The following is a 19,033-nucleotide window of genomic DNA, read 5'->3' as shown; positions in this document are numbered from 1 at the left end:
TGTGCCCCCCTCCCCTTTGATAATGTGGCCGGGCCCCTGGAGATGGGGTCTCTTGGGCCAATATAACCCCAGGGAGGGGGGCTGCTTGCCCCCTACCCTTTCAAATAGCATACCTACCATTTACTGGCCAGGCTCTTGGAGAAGGGGTGCTGAGGGAAATATTGGCCCGGTAAGGGGGGGCTGCGTGACACTCTCTTCCTTCAGGAATTGTGGTCCTTGGCCTGAAATTAGCCTGCAGAAAGGGGCCATGTGCCTCCTCCATCCCAACTAAAAGATTAGGCTCCAGGGCCAGTGTTGACTCTGGAGGGGGGGCTACTTGCCCCCCCACCTTCCTATAAATATGGCCAGGTCCCAGGAGATGGGGTACCTGGGACCCAGTATCCACCCTGGGAGGGGAGCTGAGTTCCCCCCCTCCATTTAGAATAAGGCTGAGCCCTAGCACAGAAATGTTTTTTAAATGTGGCGTTCCCGGGGGGATGGGGTGTATGGGTCTCCGGGCTCGAAATCTGCCAGAGGAGGGGCCATGTACCCCCTCATAGGTTGGCTGCCTTTGGGGGGTTGGTCACAGGCCAGGCCCTGCGGCCAACCCCCTGCAGCGCATGGCAAAGGTCCGCAGTGTGGGGTTGGCTGCATGCAGGGCATTGCCTGCAGGGCCTGCGGCCAGACCCCACACCCAAAGGCCATGCGCAGTGTGGGGTTGGCTACATGCAGAGAGTTGCCTGAAGAACCTACGTCCAATCCCCCACCACACACAGCAGAAGGAATCCCATGGAATGGGATTAGTAGCATACAGGGGGGATTGGCCGTTAGACAGCCAGGCCCTGTAACCAACACCCCTGCTCTGTTAAAAGAAATAGTTGAAATTCTCTGAAAAAAGCAGGTTATAGGGACGTTATAGATAGAAAATAAAATGTCAAAATCCTTATAAATGTACTAAAAAGACAAAGGATACAGAATGTTATAGTTGGGTTCAGAATTTACGCACAAAAATATAGAAATTCAGCAGTAACAGTTGAAGTCATATCAAGAACCTGTAACTCATGCCCTATGGTAGGTATAACTCGCGCCCTCGGCCATTCACTGCTAAAAACCCCACATATTACATCACTCATGACATCTTCTATGACTTTATTGATTACAACAGTGTAATATTTGCTGTCAAATTATTGATGCGAAAGCTGTGCATGAAGGGGGTGCAAGTTATAGTAACCTTAGGGCAGGATTTATAGTTTCTTGATATAACCCTAGCTATAACTACTGAATTTCGAATGTTTTGTGTGTGTAAATTCTGAACCTAGCACTAACGTCCATGTAACCTTTATTTTTTTAATGAGCACAAATATATATATATATATATATATATATATATATATATATATATGTCTTTTTTTTCTTCACTAAAAAAAACCAAAGGTTGAAGCGATGTTATAGTTAGAAATAGTACTATGTAACTTTACATTAAAAAAAAATAATAATTAGAGGGGGAGGAGCCAAGCTCAACATCGTGATGGCCGCACGGTAGCTCGGCTCCGCCAGCCTCCCAGCCCAAACTCATCTATCCTGCCGCCCATCCTGCCCAAAAACGAAAACATTTTATAGATGAAGGTCTGCTGACACTTACCACCCGTCCTGGTGGCTCCGGCGCTCAGTGGGTCCGCAGCAGCGTCCTCCCAGGAAGTGCGGCCTCTGTGGTGTGGAGACCGGGGCCTTGCCTTCAGCGAGTAGCCGGCGAGACGGTGTCGGTGGCTGCCTCTGGTGGAGGATGGAGGCCGGCTGGAGGAAGCCGTTGTGCGAAAAAGCCGAAGGCAACTGAACGCGCCTGGAACTACCGTCCGGTGGTCCAGAGGTGAGGTGCGGCAAGTTGTGTGTGGGGGACGCCGTGTTGGTGGCTCCCCCCCTTGGTGCCTTGCCCGGCCATTCCGAATTCAATCGCCCGGTGGCGGAGAGTGGCTCCAGCGGAGCGTTGGCGTCGGCGGGTCCCCCTCTTTTGGTGGCCCTCAGCTCTGCACCGAGGTTGCTGTTTGGATGCTTAAGGGGGATCCCGCGGGGGCCCTGCTTGTGAGCCCGCCCCAGGAGTTGGGTTCGAAAAGACGGCGCTGTAATCGCAAAATGGCGGCTGATGCCGTATGCTGTGGAACGCCCCGGGACGTCGATGCTGTACCTCTGTACTGTGATGGGGCCTGCACTAGGGAGCGTGAACCTACGATTGGCGACATCCTACGAGCGCTGAAGATTTGGCAAGTGACCCTGGCCCGGGATTCTTGTGTGCAAGACAATGTGGTGACCGCCATTGCTCCTGGGCCGTCCCTCAGAGATGCGTATGGGCCCGAGGTGGTTACTGTTTGTTTCCCGCATTTTGGCGGGGGTGGCGATGTTTTGGTTCGCATGCGGGAAGATTTGCTGGAGATCATTGACACTGATGTACATGACTGCCGTAAACAGCTTTTGCATTACCGTCGTCGGAGGCGATCCCGTGGGTTGCTTCCATTGGCCGTTCAGCGGTTGCTCCATGGCCTTTTCTCTCCGCTTTGTTTTATGCCCGCTACTTTGCAATACATTGCGGCGATAGCTAAGAAAGGACTGGGGTGAGCCCGGTTTTTAATCTGGAGGACTGCTGTTCGGATCACGGAGTTATGGACTGCCCCAAATTGAGATACTTTGTCGAATCCTTAATATGTATGGCTACCCGAAAACATGCCAGTTTCGTTTTGGGCTGCACACATTGTTTTGTATGGGCGGGGGGTGGGGGCCGTGCGCCTTGTTACATGGTATCCTCCCCCCTGGCTTTCCTTTTTTCCTTTTTATCTGTTTCCTTTCTCTTTCCCTATATTATCTCATTCTATATTTCGGGTTCATGTTTAGGGCGACAGGCACGCTGCTGGGAGGGGTAGGCCATAGCCTTCTGCAGGGGTGCAGGGTGGGGCGGGTGGATTGGGGTCTATTAGATAGTTACTTGTTTCTATGGCTCTTTTGTGTCCTTTTCTTGGGTCTCCCTGACTGTGCGTGATTCCCGCGGGGTGAGTGCCTGGGGGGGAGGTTTGGGTATTCCTATACGATATGGTACTTTCAGGTTCTGCTTATCCTGACTTAACCGCCCCGCCCCTAAGAATGTTTGCTGTCTGGATTGTTGATCGCCATTATCGCCGTGGGGCGGGTACAGTAACGTGGAGTCCCCTTTTTCCTTTTCTCTAATATTTTCGTTTTCTTTTATTCTCCGGGTTGGGGTGTATAATGATTGCAACTTTCTCAGTCTCACTGATGATTTGATTATCATGAGAGTGATGTTCTGCTTGTCATTGGGCACATGAGGTTGCGGGTGGACACTGACCGAAGAAGAATTGCAAGGGCATCTATGGCTTGAACGCTTTGGACTATTCTAATGACAGATCTATGGATTCCCTATTATAATGTTGCTGGTTCTGTTCCCCGCCATGTGCACCAGGACGCTTATTATACAACTGATCCTTTATTCTTTAATATAAAATTAACCTTCTGTGATCCTGTGCCGGGGGGGTTACACTCAGTTAGCCTTATGGACACGCAGCATTGTGTAGTATTGCGTAACCACTCCGTACTTTTTATTGATATTGGTGCTTTCCAGTTTGTTCTGTGGCCGGCCTCTGGGTTGTAGGCCCGTATTTGTATGCCACCATCTACACAAATAAAGGTTTTCAAAAATTTAAAAAATAAATAAATAAATAAATAGACATTCAAAAGGGTGTTATAGTTGATTTTGATTTGAGATTTATAAAGCGCACGATTGCCCATGGGCGTCTTGGTGCTGAGTTATGTGAAAATGTTGGTTAAAACATACTACTTCAAACAAAGAAAACCACTAAAACTAACCAGTTATAGATATGTTAAATAACTATAACTTGTGTTCTAAAGTAAGTATAACTTGCGCCACCACCATGCACAGTGTAGTCATCAGTGATGTCATTTCAGATGTTGTAGTGATGTTATTAATGGTGTGAAGAACAATTCATGAGTGATGAAATATGTTAGGTAGCTGTGCATGACGAGGGTAAGTGTTAGTTACTTGAGATGACCATAAACAAATGTAGATTTTGCAATGTTCAATATTCCTGATTACCATAAAATATTTCAATAAAGCTTCTTTTTTTTAAAGTTAACATGTCTGAGACTTTACATAATCAGCCATAAAACCAGCCATTGTAGGTCCCAGCACTCCAGCTGAAGAGCATACAGCTCCAGCTCAGAGTGCTTTTAAAAAACATGGTAAGCTGTCCTGGCGTCATGCATTAGGTGATCCAGGAGCCTACACTCTCAGCAGCCTCCTCTCCCCCCAGAACGTAATTAAACAGCCCTTGCATGGTATTATGGGGCGCTGCATGCCAGATCAGTGAGTAATGAATGAGCAGCTCCTGCCACTCATTTCTCATTTATTTAATCTCTTTTTTTGTATTATTTTTTGTGTGACCTGGTGTCAACACAGGGACTCCCACAGGCCCCAACAGCCCTGACAGCAACACTGCAAGCGGCCCCATTTTCTGCGCAGGAGCCAGCAACATGTTTTAACAACTGGAGTGCCCATCTGGGGCACCCCACAGCAGGTAAGTGTTGGGGGTGGGGGGCCGTGGGGGAGAGCAGGGCTCTGTGCCCCCTGTTGGTTCTCCTTGTGTTAGCCGGCCACCTTTTAACTTTTCAGTGGGTACGCTGGAGCCCCAGGGTCACTTGCTTGCTCCCCGACCTGCACCATACTGAGTGGTGGCGGGAACCGGGTCTTTTGCTGCCTTTATTATAAATCTGCTCTGCAGATTCGCGGTGCTCATTAAAAAAATACAATGCTGTTTTGGCCCCACCCGGGGCCCCCACACTTGGCCTATGAGAGCAGGGTATCCCTACTCTGCCCCCCATATTTGTTTTTTCTGACTTTTTTCTGAGAAAGGGGAAAAAGTCCTGAGTCCTAAAATGTCTGCTGCCACATTTATATTGAATTTGGCACAAGCAAATCCGATCTTATCTCAAGATCTGTTGACTCAGCATATCCTCCTCTCTGTGAATTATACTAAGTTTTAGAACATAAATTCTTCAAAAACTAGTTAATGGATTTATACTAACTCATAAAAACACACTTTCTGTTCTAAGATCTAGCTTTCTGTCAAATTTGGTGTAATTCTGTTCAGCCGTTTTTGCGTTGTCTCTATTAAATTTTCCTATGGAACAACATGTTTTGGGACTCCACACTTTTTTGTGCCTCCCGTGCTTGATGGATCACTCTGAAACTTTCCAGGGGGAAGCTGAGGGGGATGAACCTTTTTTGGAAGGATTTGTGATGATTCGTCAAACTGTGGCAAAGTTAAAAGCAAAACAATTTTTTTTTAATTGTTTCGAACTATTGTATAGTAAAGTTTCAAATCAATTAAGGACACAGAGGCGAGGATTAACTCTTTATGAACATAGCAGCCTTTTTTTAAAAAAAACGTTTGCTTTAAAGATACTTAGAACTAACAGTCCCATGAGTCTCTGAGAGGGCACTCCCATGACCACCAATAACATCACAACTGTAGTCTGTAACAATAGCCAATCCGGGTCTCGATGTGTCTGTGATAGTCCTTCCTTGACTGTGAACCACCACTTTCGTCATACGAGTCAAGCCTTAGTCTGTTCTTCAATGGTCCAGATTTGTGCTTTTTACGCCTATGATCAAATGTAGGAGTCAGGTTAGATCTACATCTTGGTTTACAGACCCAATCCTTAAATTGTTTGTGAAAAGCATCCTCAACCGTTTCTTAAAAGCATACATTAATACTGTACATTATAATAAACATACTTACGCTCCAGTGTGGTTTCCAGATAATGAACACCTTCTCGCCGGGTGGGATAATCCTCGCCTCAGTGTCCTTAATAGAATTAAAACTTTCCTAAACGATAGTTGGGAACAATTTTTATTGTATGTCAGGACCAGAGGCAAGGATTATGCTGGTTGAAAACTTGCTTACCACCAAATGAGCCATATCCAGCACCGGCTTGAAGTAAAATCTCTTAAACGTAGAATCTGAGGACCAGTTTGCAGCATGCACAATGTCCTCTATCCTTGCTCCTAGGGAGAAGGTCTTCGAAGTCATGGCCCCTCTGTCGGAATGTGCCCCAAACGCGGTCAGGTCGATGACTGCCATCTTGTATAACCCACTACACCCATCGTGAAACAGTGGGAGGGGACACTGCTGCATGCGCTTCCTCAGTGTGATCAAAAGTTGTCAACTTGGCAGAGAGCTCCTTATGTGATAAAAAACCTGTTTGTGTGCCAAGAAAGGAACAGGTTGAGCACCTGGTTGACGTACCAGAGTATTTCGGAGCAAGAGGGAGAGATTCCTCTTAAGTAGTCGGCAGACATAAGAATTCCCTCCCACTGGGACACTGTGCACCAGAGAGTGACCGGCAGAGTCCGGTGTATCGAATAGACCAATATGCCAAACCCTCAGTGGCTAGATCCACTACAATATTCTAAATGTGAACAAAATCCATGACCACGGGATCCAAACCCCTTGGCAGACACAGTGTCCATCCGGTCCAAGCTGACTTGTACCATTTGACTGTGCTGTCTGTCCATACCTAAGAGCGGAGTTCCTCAGCTTGGCCCGAAATCCCTGGGATTGACCATTGTCTTGTGTAATCCGCCAAGCCATCAAGGGAAGGGAGGGCTTCAATACTAATTATTTTGGAATCTGATCTGGATTGAGAAGGATGTGAGGAAACTGGGGGAGTTGGATCTGGAAATCCCAGAAAAGTTCCAGTAAAACCAGAAACCACAATTAAGCCTTCCAGTTCGAAGTGGCCATGACCACTGCCACCCTTTGTCGCCGGATCATGGCATATGCTCGAGTGATCATGGCTTAAGGGGAGGAAGGCGTATCCCTTCTCCACAGCCCAGCCCTGTAGAAAAGCAACGATCATGGCGGCCTGAGGGTCCGGTTTCCAGCTGAAGAACCAGGGTAACCAGGTATGTAAACAGGTCCACTAAAAATGGGTCGTACCTGTCCTGTAACTATGCAGACATTCTTGTATCCAGTTTCCAGAGGTTGGAATCGGGTAGTAACGGGAGTGCCTGTCCACAACCTGGTTTTCCTGGTCCAGCAGGTATTAATCTGTTACTGAGACTTGAAGGTCCAGGCAATACTGCCAAAAGTTGATCGCTGGGTCCGAAATAGTACTTTGACCCATGTGCCCCCAAGATGGTTGATGTATCTGTCTGCTGACACGTTGTTCATCTCCAGCAACACACCAATTGGGCTCTTTCCTTTGTCCAGCATCCGACCGCAAAAGAGCCGGCCAAACAATTGATGTACAGTGATTGTTCCTTGGTAGACCACAACCCTCTATGGTGAGATCCGGTGCTGATCCGAAGATCTCCCTCCCAATCAAGGCCTCCATAAGTGAGAGCCACCATGAAATCTCGTCTCACACTTCATTTATAAGGTTGACTGGAAGTAAGTAAAACCCTTGCAAAGGTGGGATGCCTTGAATTGCCCGGAAAGATGGCCTGGATGGAGGAAGACAGTAGCCCTACTAGGCGAGCAATCTCGTGCAGGGAAGTCCGTGGTTTTGCCAAAGTGCGCCATAATTCATGTTGTATCTTGGCAGCCTTTCATGATGGGCAGGCTAAGCGTAGCAGTCAAGGAGTTCATTGTGAACCTTAAATATTTTGCTATGTGGGATGGGACCAGAAGGGATTTTTTCTCTTTTTAATATGGACCCTAAACCTTCCATGAGCTTGATTGCTGTTTGTAAGTGGACCGACAGCTGCTATGGGCATTCTGCCATGAGGAGCATGTCGTCCGAGTAGACAATGAGGCAGATGCCGCGCTCGAAGGTGCTCCACCACTGGTTTGTCAACCTTGGTGAAGACTCAAGAAGCAGAGGACAGGAAAGCTTGAAAATTCGAACGCCTGCTGGCACCTAAGGAACTGAAGGAGACGCCGGTGTGGGGGAAATACGAGAATCACCAAGTACGCGTCCTTGAGGTCAAGCCGCAGGACATCTCTCAGAAGGTAAAGACCCTCCATGTTGAAATGTCGGTGTACCAGCCACTAGTTGAATTCAAGCAAATTTATCACGGGACGTCGACCCCCATTTTCTTTGTCCGCAAGAAAAATATTGCTGACAAACCCGCTGGGGTGGATAGTAGCCGGCTGGACCGCTCACTTGGCTAACCGAACCTGAACTTAGTTTGGTGTCTATTAACTCTGCTTCTGCTGTAGAAAACTGAATTGGGCGCGGCCTGGCCACCTGGAAGGCGGTTCTATAAAACTCTATGTGACAACCAGAATTCTCTGCAGGACCCATGCAATCCATCGTTAGAGTCCACCAAGCAGCCACAAAGGATGCTAGCCTGCCTCCCAGTTGTGTTCTCGAAGAGGGGTGAACAATCACCAGAATTGGAGTTGGTGGCATGTCCTCTGGAGCGTTTCCTTCGAAATTGCTGTCTCCAGGTGGGGTAGAAGTCTGCAAATCCGGATTGGTCTTAGCCTGGAGCCTTACCCTCTGGATTAGGGCTGGGATGCAAAACGGCTGGCTGAGCGGCCCCTACCATGGCCGGCTCTTGGAAAACCCAGGAGGGTAACACCTTTTTAATGGACATCTGGGTCTTGTCTAAAGAAGTGAAAGTATTGACGAACTTTTGAGTTCCTTGACAAAGGGGTCCCTGAAGAGGCCACTTCTGGCCACTGCTCCAGTTTCTGAGACAGCCAGGTTCCTTGGCTTTGGATCCACCTTAATCAAAAGAGGCCCTCTGCGTTCTGTGGACAGAGCGCTGTTGGCGTTACCCAAAAAGATAACCGCCCTCTGCGCCCTTCCTGAAAGGGTCTTTGGGGAAATCATGGCGCCTGACGCTTTCGCGTCCTCTGCCATGTCAGTGTCTAAGTCTAAGGGCCTACAGCGTCTAAAAGCTTATCCTGGCAAGCTCGCCAGGAGCGATCTATCCCTGTTTTAGTATCTATAATAAACTTGGCCAGGAATATAGCCATTTTTGGGTTCATTTCAGGCGTTTGGACCACTTTCCCCTCCAAACTGGGTCAAGGGCACTCACCTCTCAAGCAGCTACGCGCTTCTTTTTCCAATTATATGTGTAGGTGGTTGGCCATGTACTGCGTGACCTTGTCGTAGGGTACCCATTCAGCTGACCAGGATCTGGTCAGAGTCGAACATGTCAGACTGTAGTGGCCCTGATGATACTTCACTGGGAGAAGGGGATGGCCACCGTAGTCTAGATGACCCTGCCTATTCATCAGAAGGAGGGTCATCAACCTTGAGGTCTGGGGGTGGGAGGGGGCTTCTAACTGGGGCTCTGGGACTGAAGGGGGCAAGGCCGGGAGGCTCTTAACCATAGAGGCGTGTTTTGAGCACTCAAAGACATCGAAGTCCACCCCCTCCTTCCGGGTCACTTTGCAGGTGCAGACTCTGGTTCCAGTGGATTCCAGATGAAGGGCCTGGCATGTCTAGTTCTGTTGGCGATCTATGGGCACATTTGCGTGCAACGAGCTGCACAAAGGGCTCTTCCATGGGCCCCATAGCCTCATCGACCGTCCTGTAGAGGCATCCACTGCATTATAAAAATCATTGCTCCAGGGGAGATGGCCCAAAGGGTCCTCATAAAACTCATCTGAGGGCTTCATGAGAGGTAAGAGTAGCAGGTGCTGTAGGTGAAGTCTGAGAGTGGTGGGTGGAGAGGGGGCACAACATTTTTATGGAAGCCCGTGGCGATTTACTGTGCATTTTATTATGGGCTTAAATTAGTTCTCAGGCTGATTGACAGAACAGAGTTACACATGTAGGGGCCAGGCAAAGTTATTTTCACTTAACAGCAGAGTGCACTGTTTACAATATGCATTTTGTGAATGGGGGCGATCAACGCTGGCTCCTTCATAGGCCTGGCAAAAAAGCGCTACATGCTGGCAATTCTGTGCCTGCAGCGTTTAAAGAGGAGACTCCCTAGGCCTTTCTATAAATAAAGTCAACACCCGTGGGAATCTGAGACTTTTGACACAGCAGCACGCTCCCATCCCTCTCAAGATAAGGCCCTGCACTTACCCAAATTATAGAGCAAATGTAAAGCGACATTAAAGACAAAAGAGAGCTGCCCATGCCCCATAACCACAGAGGCTTGAAAACACTATAATTTACAGTACCCATTTACAGCATTTTGCGTACAAGACGAGCCCAGCTTCCGCACTCAAAAATGAACCATCTCCCCACTATATTCAGGAAACTAAGTGCGGGAAGGTTGGCATTGTCTCGTGCAGTTGTTAGTGCCTTATTGGCCCCAGGTCTGTACCTTTCGAACACTGCAGCGATAAACAGCCAATGTCACCCTCCCCGACCGAGCCATGGCAGATTTTATGGCTTAAGTGCTCGGTAATGCATAAACTGTAATCCATTGCAGCTGCTGTCCGACACACTCTCCTGGGTACCAGACGCTAAATGCATTCGTAAATATACATTGTGTCGGTGAAGACAGAGTGTGCACCGCACTCTTTTTCACCAGATCTCAAAATGTGACGCCTAGCAGGCAGAAAGCGCATGCTGCTGCGAGTAGCAAATCCGCTTCAAGGTACAATTCCTGCAATTTACAAGGCTAAATTCTGAGTCTGTGGGAACATCTAATTGCTCACATGGACTACCCTGTGGATTCAACAGCGGAAGCCTGAATAATCCTAGCGGAGAGCGTCCCAGCCACTGGCAATTACTAAGAAGGCTGCTAGAGCAATAACTCAAAACCACACCTCCTTCAGAAAAGAACTTAAAACCTGGCTATTCGACAAATAATGAACCCCTCTGGGTGAGCAGTGCGCTATATAAATGCCCGAACTTGAACTGTGCACTGCCCACATCATTGTCCTGCGCAGTTGGTATTAGCACCCTTAAAAATAGACAGCACTAGCCTACATCCGCATATTCAAACACTGGCGATGGCGGCATTGACATTACATAGAAACACTTAAACAGAGAAAATCAAGTATCAATCTACAAAACGTGCTGATAAGTATCAACCAAACAGAGTTTACCTTCTGTTTTACTCTGTGGCCCGCCACTTCTGTGACTTGGAGCGTTCTTGTCATTTCGGCCGGCCCGGGACTTTTCCAGTGGCGAGGGGACTCACTCAAGAGGTGATAGAAGGAGGGTTCTTGCAGTGGAGCAATGCTGATTTGGGTATAAGTACAAGCATTGACTCTATTTCTAGATTAGGACCATGGAAACGTGAAGTATCATTCCAGTATGGGGCCTTTATAGACACAGGGGATTGTCTAGATTCAGTGTTGGTGAAACGCTGGGGCAGTATCCTTCCCGAAAATGGGGAACGGAAACTCTGGTGTGACTCTTTTATCATGCTACAGGCTATGGTTAAACCAGCTAATCTCAGGAGAAACCATCTATACACGCTTACAGAGTGTACTGGACTCCGGGGAAATTATCTAAGGTGACTATGACGACCTATCACTGTCCCAGATGTAAGTACACAGCTGCTGATGACCTGCATATATTCATGGACTGCCCAAAGATCGGCTCCTTTTGGACTGAGGTATGTGGTTTCCTGGAGGAGGTGCTGTCTGCACAGATTGAAGTAAGTGCAAGGCTAATCTTTTTTGGACTTTTGCCAGATTATTGCATGAATGTCCCAGCAACGAAGTTTGTATTCTATGAAGTAATCATTGCCAGGAGGGAAATCTGTAGAGCCTGGAAATCGAAGCTCCTCCTTCCTTTGCGGATTGCTTAAAGAACATCATAATGATTAGTAAATCTGATATGGCCTGTGATAACTTGAGCACCAATAAGATCTGGGCTGCCCTAGAGGTCTGGAGAGAAAAGTAAGATCAGTCCTATGATTATGCCAGAGGATTGTCGGTCCGGTCCTCCTTAGTAACATACGTTCTCCCAGGTGTTGTGATCAGGAGTGGGACCAGGATACAGCTGTACCTCTGGGAGAACTCTGCCTCTCTTTCAGGCCCCTCACAAGGGCGATTTCAAAATGGGCTTGTTTGAAGGGCGTGGAGTAATCCCATCTAGAGCTTGCTTGCTTGATTGCATGTATGAGGAAAAAAAAGAGGGTTCTTGCCTGCAGCACTCCATCATGAGCGAAACCATTAACACGTGCTAATGAATCCTGGAATTAGGAAGAAGAGCTGAACTGAACTAACCCACGCCCTCAGCAGCTAGCCAATAAAAATGACGCCTAACAGTGAGAAAGCCGAAAGGAGTGCTGCAATAGTTGCCACCCACTGCACTGTGTTGCTGTTGGCCAGCCCCACCCCTTCAAGTCAATGAGCCTCTGCTGACCGCGCCCCGGGCCACGTCAGAGCACCCCATTTGAAGCCCATTCACTGCTGCTTGGTGCAGCCACTCCCATCAGGCTGATGTCACTCTCCTCGCTTGTGCCTCGAGGGCGCCCAGTTCAGCACATGCGTACTAGGAGGGGACTCTGGTCCATGGGTCCAAACTAAAAAAAAAAAAAACGACAACGATATTTATTACATAAAATGTTTCGAATCAGTAGGAGCACCAAGCTGTGAGCATGCCATGATTTAAAGCTTCTCCATGTCCATGGTGGTGTTAATTTCTCCCTTTTCTCCGCTCCGAAGCTAGGAGGGCCACGCCCCATGCCCGTTAATACCAGCCGCCACTGCAGTACAGACCCCAGTGGGGCGTCAGCAGCACGGAAATACTGACCCTTGGTTAGTAGCACAGGGTTTCAGCTCTTTCACAAGGGAGCAAGATTTAAGCTAATACAGACCCGCCACATAGGGCGTCTATCTCTGCGATCGGATACTGTCAGTATTGTAACTGTTAGGAATAGGTCGCGGAAAAGCTGAAAGACGCTCCTGCGGCTCGAGTAACTTTCAGCTATGAACGCTGCTAGCACAACAAGTAAAACAGTGGTCAACACGATTAAGCTCTCACTTTTTATTAGGGAAAGAAGGAAAAACGACTTAACTGCAGGCTGTGAGCATCAAAGAAAGGGGGGTTCACAGACAGTCAAGGAAGGACTATTACGGACATACAGAGCTCCAGGTTGGCTATCGTTGAAGAATACAGTTGTAATGCTATTGGTTGTCGTGGGAGTGCCCTCCGATAGACTAATGGGACTGTTAGTTCTAAGTGAGTTGTTTTCTTCAAAAAGAAGATTAAAGATGTTTTCTTAGTTTTCTTTTAGAAAAGAACTTTAAAGCAAATATTTTTGTAAAAGGCTGCTATGTTAATAAAGCGAAGAAAGTTCAGCGTAATCCTCATCTCTGACCCTGATATAGAATCATGATTCTAACTAGAACTACCCAGTGTGACTGTCACTGGTATGTATATCTATCTATCTATCTATCTATCTATCTATCTATCTATCTATCTATCTATCTATCTATCTATCTATCTATCTATCTATCTATCTATCTATCTATCTATCATGTATAATATAATTGTTTCTTTTTCCTTGGGTCTAGAGGGCTCTTACTCTTATAGCATATAATTGGGACTACAGCAGGTGTTTTTTAGGCAGTGTGTAGTAAATGTCCTCTCCACTGTGCTTCTCTGGATAGACTGTACTATGATTTCTGTGACATCATAGAATGCCTGGGTGTACCTCTGGCTCACAGTGCCTCTCTCTAACTTACTGTGGCAGTTGGTCATCTCAGGCTGAGCTGCTAACAGCTGGCTCCTGGTGGGGTTTTACTTTTGTACTTAATATCTTGGAAGGAACTTACAATAAAGGATCTTAACCTACACAGTGGACTGTGCATCTTCATTTACCACAACTTGGCGACATTTTGAAGAGGATGAACCTACGTGTGAACTAAGGAAGCTTCTACAAGAAAAGAAACTGAAGACATTTTGGAATTATACATAAGCAGAAAGGTAACGCCTGGCTGACCCCACCAGTGTCCTGTTTTATCTTGGACAGCCTGCACCTGGGTGTTTGTTTGTGAAGGAGCCAACTGCTTTGAAGGAACCTATTGTCATCTTGCTGCCATCTGGATTGTCTCCAGCAACAAAAGCGTCTGAAACTCAGCTGGCCTGATCACCCTTCTGTGTTTCTTCGACTTTTGAGCCTTGACAATTCGCATTATGGGCATGGTTGGGTATCCCAAGAGCATGTGATGTGCCTACTTTCACGGATTTGCCCAGTGCTAGCAGTATCCTTCACAACAGCTACCATCGGTGAGTGTTTCATCAGTAAGTTAAGGACCACTCCTTGTGTTTGCGACGTACTTCAACATATCGCTCTGTAGGTGAGCTGATTTGCATTTTTGTAGAAACCGGACTACATCTTACCGATGAATAGGGCACATTTCAGTGACCAACCGGCGCCATTTGGCCTGCGTGGGACGTCAGTGCCAACATTTGTGGAGTTTTACGGAGGTTGCTAACTTGTTTTGGTGCTCAGGAAATGCCAACAACTGACTGTTGTGGGAAGACCGACAGACACCCCTAGTGAGCCGTTCTGGAGTGTGCAGAGGAAAACGGGCTATTACGCTGATTTAAAAATGCAGAGGCAAGTGATGCCTCTGTACCTGCGGCCTGTGTGAAGGTGGAATTGTCCCAAGATTGAAGTGCTAAGTAACTTGGGGAAGACTTTCTCATCTTTCATATGTTACCATTGTGGCATGTCTGCTGAGGTACAGTGTATTGAACTTTAACTTTTTAAAGTTAGTTTTCGCATTGTTTTTTCTTTTCTCGCCGCGCTGCAGGGGACAGTTCAACGGTCACATTGTCTTTCAAAAACAATGCGAGAGCTAGGTAATGCGCTTAATGCTTACCTCGTTGTCCCGAGGAGCACCTCAGTGGCCATTCTGACGTCTATGGGAATTTAGCTGCTTCAACGGCACTCACATATGTTTGCCCAGCACTAACGTGCCGAGAGCCACCCTGTTCAGCGTATGCTGCGTGCCGCCATTTTAGGATTGGCTTTCTAGATCGTCTTGGTTTCCTGCTGTTTAAAGCATGTTATTCACACGCTTTGCCAACCACGTTTTTGACGCTCTGCCAACCACGTTGTTTCCTCAGTGCAACGGTCTGGGCGACAGGTTAAACATGACCAGTATCGGTTCGACAAAGTGCACAACAACAACAGAGCTTTTGACTTTCCTAGTAGACTGTCTAATAGTCTATCTGAGATTTAGTTTTTATGGGAATATTCAGCGACGACAGCGGAGAGCTGCCCACGGAGAACCCGGGTGAGAGATCGCTCACCGGAGCTGATCTTTTCTGTTATCTGATGTTGTAGTTCATATCTTGCTGCATGTTTTGTGTTAGTCAACACCTTGCTGTATGTTTGGAGTGTGCCGATGCATTGGTTCCTGTTGGACCATACAGTTTATTTCTGTGTGCAATGCCTACTTTCATTTCGTTTTGTGTGTAAGGGGTGGGGGCACCCATTGAGTGAAAGTTTGAGAGGAGCTTTACAATTTCATTGTTATTACAATGCCTGCTTTCTTTTCGTTTGTGAGTTAGTGGTGGGCACACAGTGTTTGTTGTTGACACTTTTGAGGGCTGTTAGTGTAACAGTACTCTGAATTTGTCTTTAGACGAGGTGTTGTTTTAAGGGTCAGTACTCTTAGGTCATTGTTGTCCTGGTGTACCCTATTTAGGGTAGGTTGTCTGCATGTGGGTAGTCAATGCCCATGTTTGTGTCCTAGGGTCATGTAGAACCTTATGGTGTACCCTATCTAGGGGATGTTGTTGTTTTGAGTTTCAAGGGTGAGTATCCTAATATGTACTCTTATTGGGTGAGGTTGTGTATTTGTGGGTAGTCAATGCTCCATTTCAGTTCCCAGGTTTACTATCCTGCGGTGTACCCTACTTAGGGGAGGTGGTGTATTTGTGGGTGGTCAATGCCCCATTTCTCTTCCCATGTTTACTATCCTGCGGTGTACCCTACTTAGGGAAGGTTGTGTATTAGGGAGGTGGTGTATTTGTGGATAGTCAATGCCCCATTCCAGTTCCCAGGTTTACTATCCTGCGGTGTACCCTACTTAGGGGAGGTTGTGGATTTGTGGGTAGTCAATGCCCATTTCAGTTCCCAGGTTCACTATCCTGTGGTGTACCCTACTTAGGGGAGGTTGTGATTTTTATGGGTCAGTACCCTGTGTTGTTCTCTATTTTTGGTGGAGATTGTTAAACATCGTCTCTTTTTGACACTCTGCTTCTGTCAAAGTCTACCTGCCTGAGATTCGTGGCCAATGGTTTCATGTCGGTGGTACTTTGTCTGAGGAGTTTTTTTTTTTGTTTTTTTTTCTCTGTCAGCATGTTTTTGTCAGGGGAGCTCGTAAAGGATCCGTGTCTACGCTCGCCTTTGTTTAACTGGGTGTTTATCCTCTGGTGTACCCATTTGTGAGCGTGACCACCTTTCTTTGCTACTTTGGTCCTCGTTCATCTAAACCATGCTTTTACCCTAAGGGAAGGGGATGTGGCATATAGTAGCATTTAGTTGTTTTTTGTTCATTTAAAATCTAGCATGTTATTGTATTTCTGTTCATGCTAATAATATCTCATGCAGTACTTGTTGCTTTCAAAGTATTTTGCAGATTGTTTCTTTATTCTGTTCTTACTCCATAAGGGAAGAGGATGTGTAGTAAATGTCCTCTCCACTGTTCTTCTCTGGATAGACTGTACTATGATTTCTGTGACATCATAGAATGCCTGGCTGTCCCTCTGGCTCACAGTGCCTCTCTCTAACTTACTGTGGCATTTGGTCATCTCAGGCTGAGCTGCTAACAGCTGGCTCCTGGTGGGGTTTTACTTCTGTACTTATTATCTTGGAAGGAACTTACAATAAAGGATCTTAACCTACACAGTGGACTGTGCATCTTCATTTACCACACAGTGTTTTTGAAAATTATGCTGTAAAATTTGGCCATGTGTTCTCAAAATAATGGAAACCTCCCCCGTGGAACGCTGTACTCCTAGGTCAGCCTTAACAAGCAGTTTTTGTTGATTTTTTGGGATTGTTTTAGGAGTGTCCCCCAAAATGTACTCAAAATGTGGGACATTTTAAATACATTATTTCAATAATAATGCTTTAGAATTCGGCATTTGGCCCCATGTTATGAAAAAAGAATCTAAATTCCATCGAGATTGAGGTGAGCCTCGCACACTCGTGCTGCTTCATTTGTTGAAATTGAAGGGCGTATCACTTTTATTGATACTTCCATGTTTGCCAGCAACTCTTTTCCTTGCTCAGTCATGACTTCACGTTGCCTCTAAAAAATAATATATATAGGGCAGGGTGTGCCTCTAGTCTCAATATAAAGATAATGTTACAAAAATGCTCTTAAATAATGTCTTGCCCTCTATAGTAGTGCTTTTGGTTAATTATGTCTAAAATAAATTGTGTTCACTTTTAGAAAGGAAGGAAGACGTCAACAAATGCGAAAAGGTCTGCAATAAAATCAGCACAAAAAACTCAAAAAATAAAAAATATACCAAGTGTGAGTACCAGTTTACAGAATAAGGTGATACAAACCTCCAGAGCAAATGTACAACAATCAAAGAAAAAGGCAACTCTAGGATTGAAACGTTCCTCACTGACACCAGCAGGATTGTCTTCCAAACCTGCTGGAGTAAACCAGTCCAGCCAATCACGATCATCTTTTGGAAAAATGCTAAACCAGTCAGATGAATCTCTGGTAGGTTTCATGATTGCTATCTATTGCTAATTTATCTTATGGATGTCTACTCTTCTAGGGTTTAAATGTATTTATACTTAATTTACATGCTGTTTATCCACGGAAAGGCAAGCTGCCATTGATGTATCAATTCATACATATGCTTCAACTGAAGTAGGGCATCATGTAAATCTCCCATTCTTAAAATTTACATATTTTGCTTTATATTTCAAAATTTTCATACGTGAGATAAAGTACCATGTTTTGAATTTTATAATGATATTGAAAGTCAACGAGGAGCCCTGTGACCATATAGTAGAACATAGCGGAAGGCATAGTTGCTTTATAAAGTTGCTGAATCTGAAGTGACTTGCAATGCCATTATAACGTAATTGTCTTCTTCAGAAATATGCTTGTCTGTTTTTCTTTTTATTTGTTGTGAATTCTGGTGTTTTTAAGTGCTTTCCAATGTTATAAAAAATGTAGAAATCTGTCGTTTTTTGAGCTTATTTTATTTTACTCCATAACTAATCAAAGGGGTGATGTTTTACCAGTGCTAATAATGAAAATTACTTGTTTCCTTCCTGCCGACCTGAATTCCTATTGTCAATTATTATTAAATCCCTTCCTGATCCCAACTCCCTATTTTGCACCCTTTCATTGAATTTGCTCTTTTAAACAACCTTTCATTAGTTCTCTCAATTCCCTGCCTGTGTGATGGGCTGTATCTGTGGGATTTTGTGTTTATTTAAAAGCTGACATAAGGACCCTAACCTCTTAGCAGCTATGGAAAGTCCAGCTCCAGTGCTGAACGTTCCATTGCGCAGGAGAGGTTCGAACGTCCAACGGCCGACGGCAGCACTCCTGAGGTAGTGGTGCCGTCGGCCGTTGGAATAGGCGCAGCACCTAAGAGGTTAAGCAAAGTTTTTTACAAAGTATTTAAGTGGGTCTGTTTTTTTAAAGCAGAGTGGGCACAATGTTCATACCTGCCATTTGTGACATTTGCACAAGTAACTTTGCCTTTGTATTCTACGAAGTGCGCACTGTTCTAGTAAATTTTTCATTTTGGAAGAAAGAAAAAGCACAGCTCAGTAGATCTCCATTAAATGCAGTCACTGTGTTTTGTATAGGGGATGTTGTCAATTGTCAAGTGTTCTTTTGGCATTATAAGTTTAGAGATTCATATTGACATGGCAGTAGGAAATAAAGGAGAACTTGATGTTCAAGAATCTGTATCCCTGTCGGTGTGCAGACTCAGAACCGGTGCATGCACCGTTCTTTGCTGAAACTGCGCCATTCGCTCCACATACCAGGAAAGGTGGAGATAATAAGAAACACAGAGACTCCTCGTGTTTCTGGAATGTAGTTCTACAGCTTAAACAGTAACTCATAAATTGTCTGGGTTAACATGTGACCTAAAAGCA

General features: G+C 45.9%; 1 protein-coding gene across 2 annotated transcripts in view; it reads left to right on the top strand.

The window, feature by feature from the left end:
• The window catches only part of CENPU (centromere protein U), a 740,965-nt gene that overhangs the window by 359,032 nt on the left and 362,900 nt on the right, over positions 1–19,033 (top strand). For both annotated transcript variants that reach the window (XM_086962486.1, XM_086962485.1), the window contains one exon: positions 17,349–17,630. In XM_086962486.1, coding sequence (XP_086818612.1) covers positions 17,349–17,630 — 282 coding nt within the window. The remainder of the gene's footprint in view (positions 1–17,348; positions 17,631–19,033) is intronic.

Source organism: Lissotriton vulgaris, chromosome 3_1, assembly GCF_964263255.1.
Source record: "Lissotriton vulgaris chromosome 3_1, aLisVul1.2, whole genome shotgun sequence".
Lineage (NCBI taxonomy): Eukaryota > Metazoa > Chordata > Amphibia > Caudata > Salamandridae > Lissotriton > Lissotriton vulgaris.
Note: the sequence above shows the minus strand (reverse complement) of the source record. Positions and strands in the feature narration are given on the sequence as shown.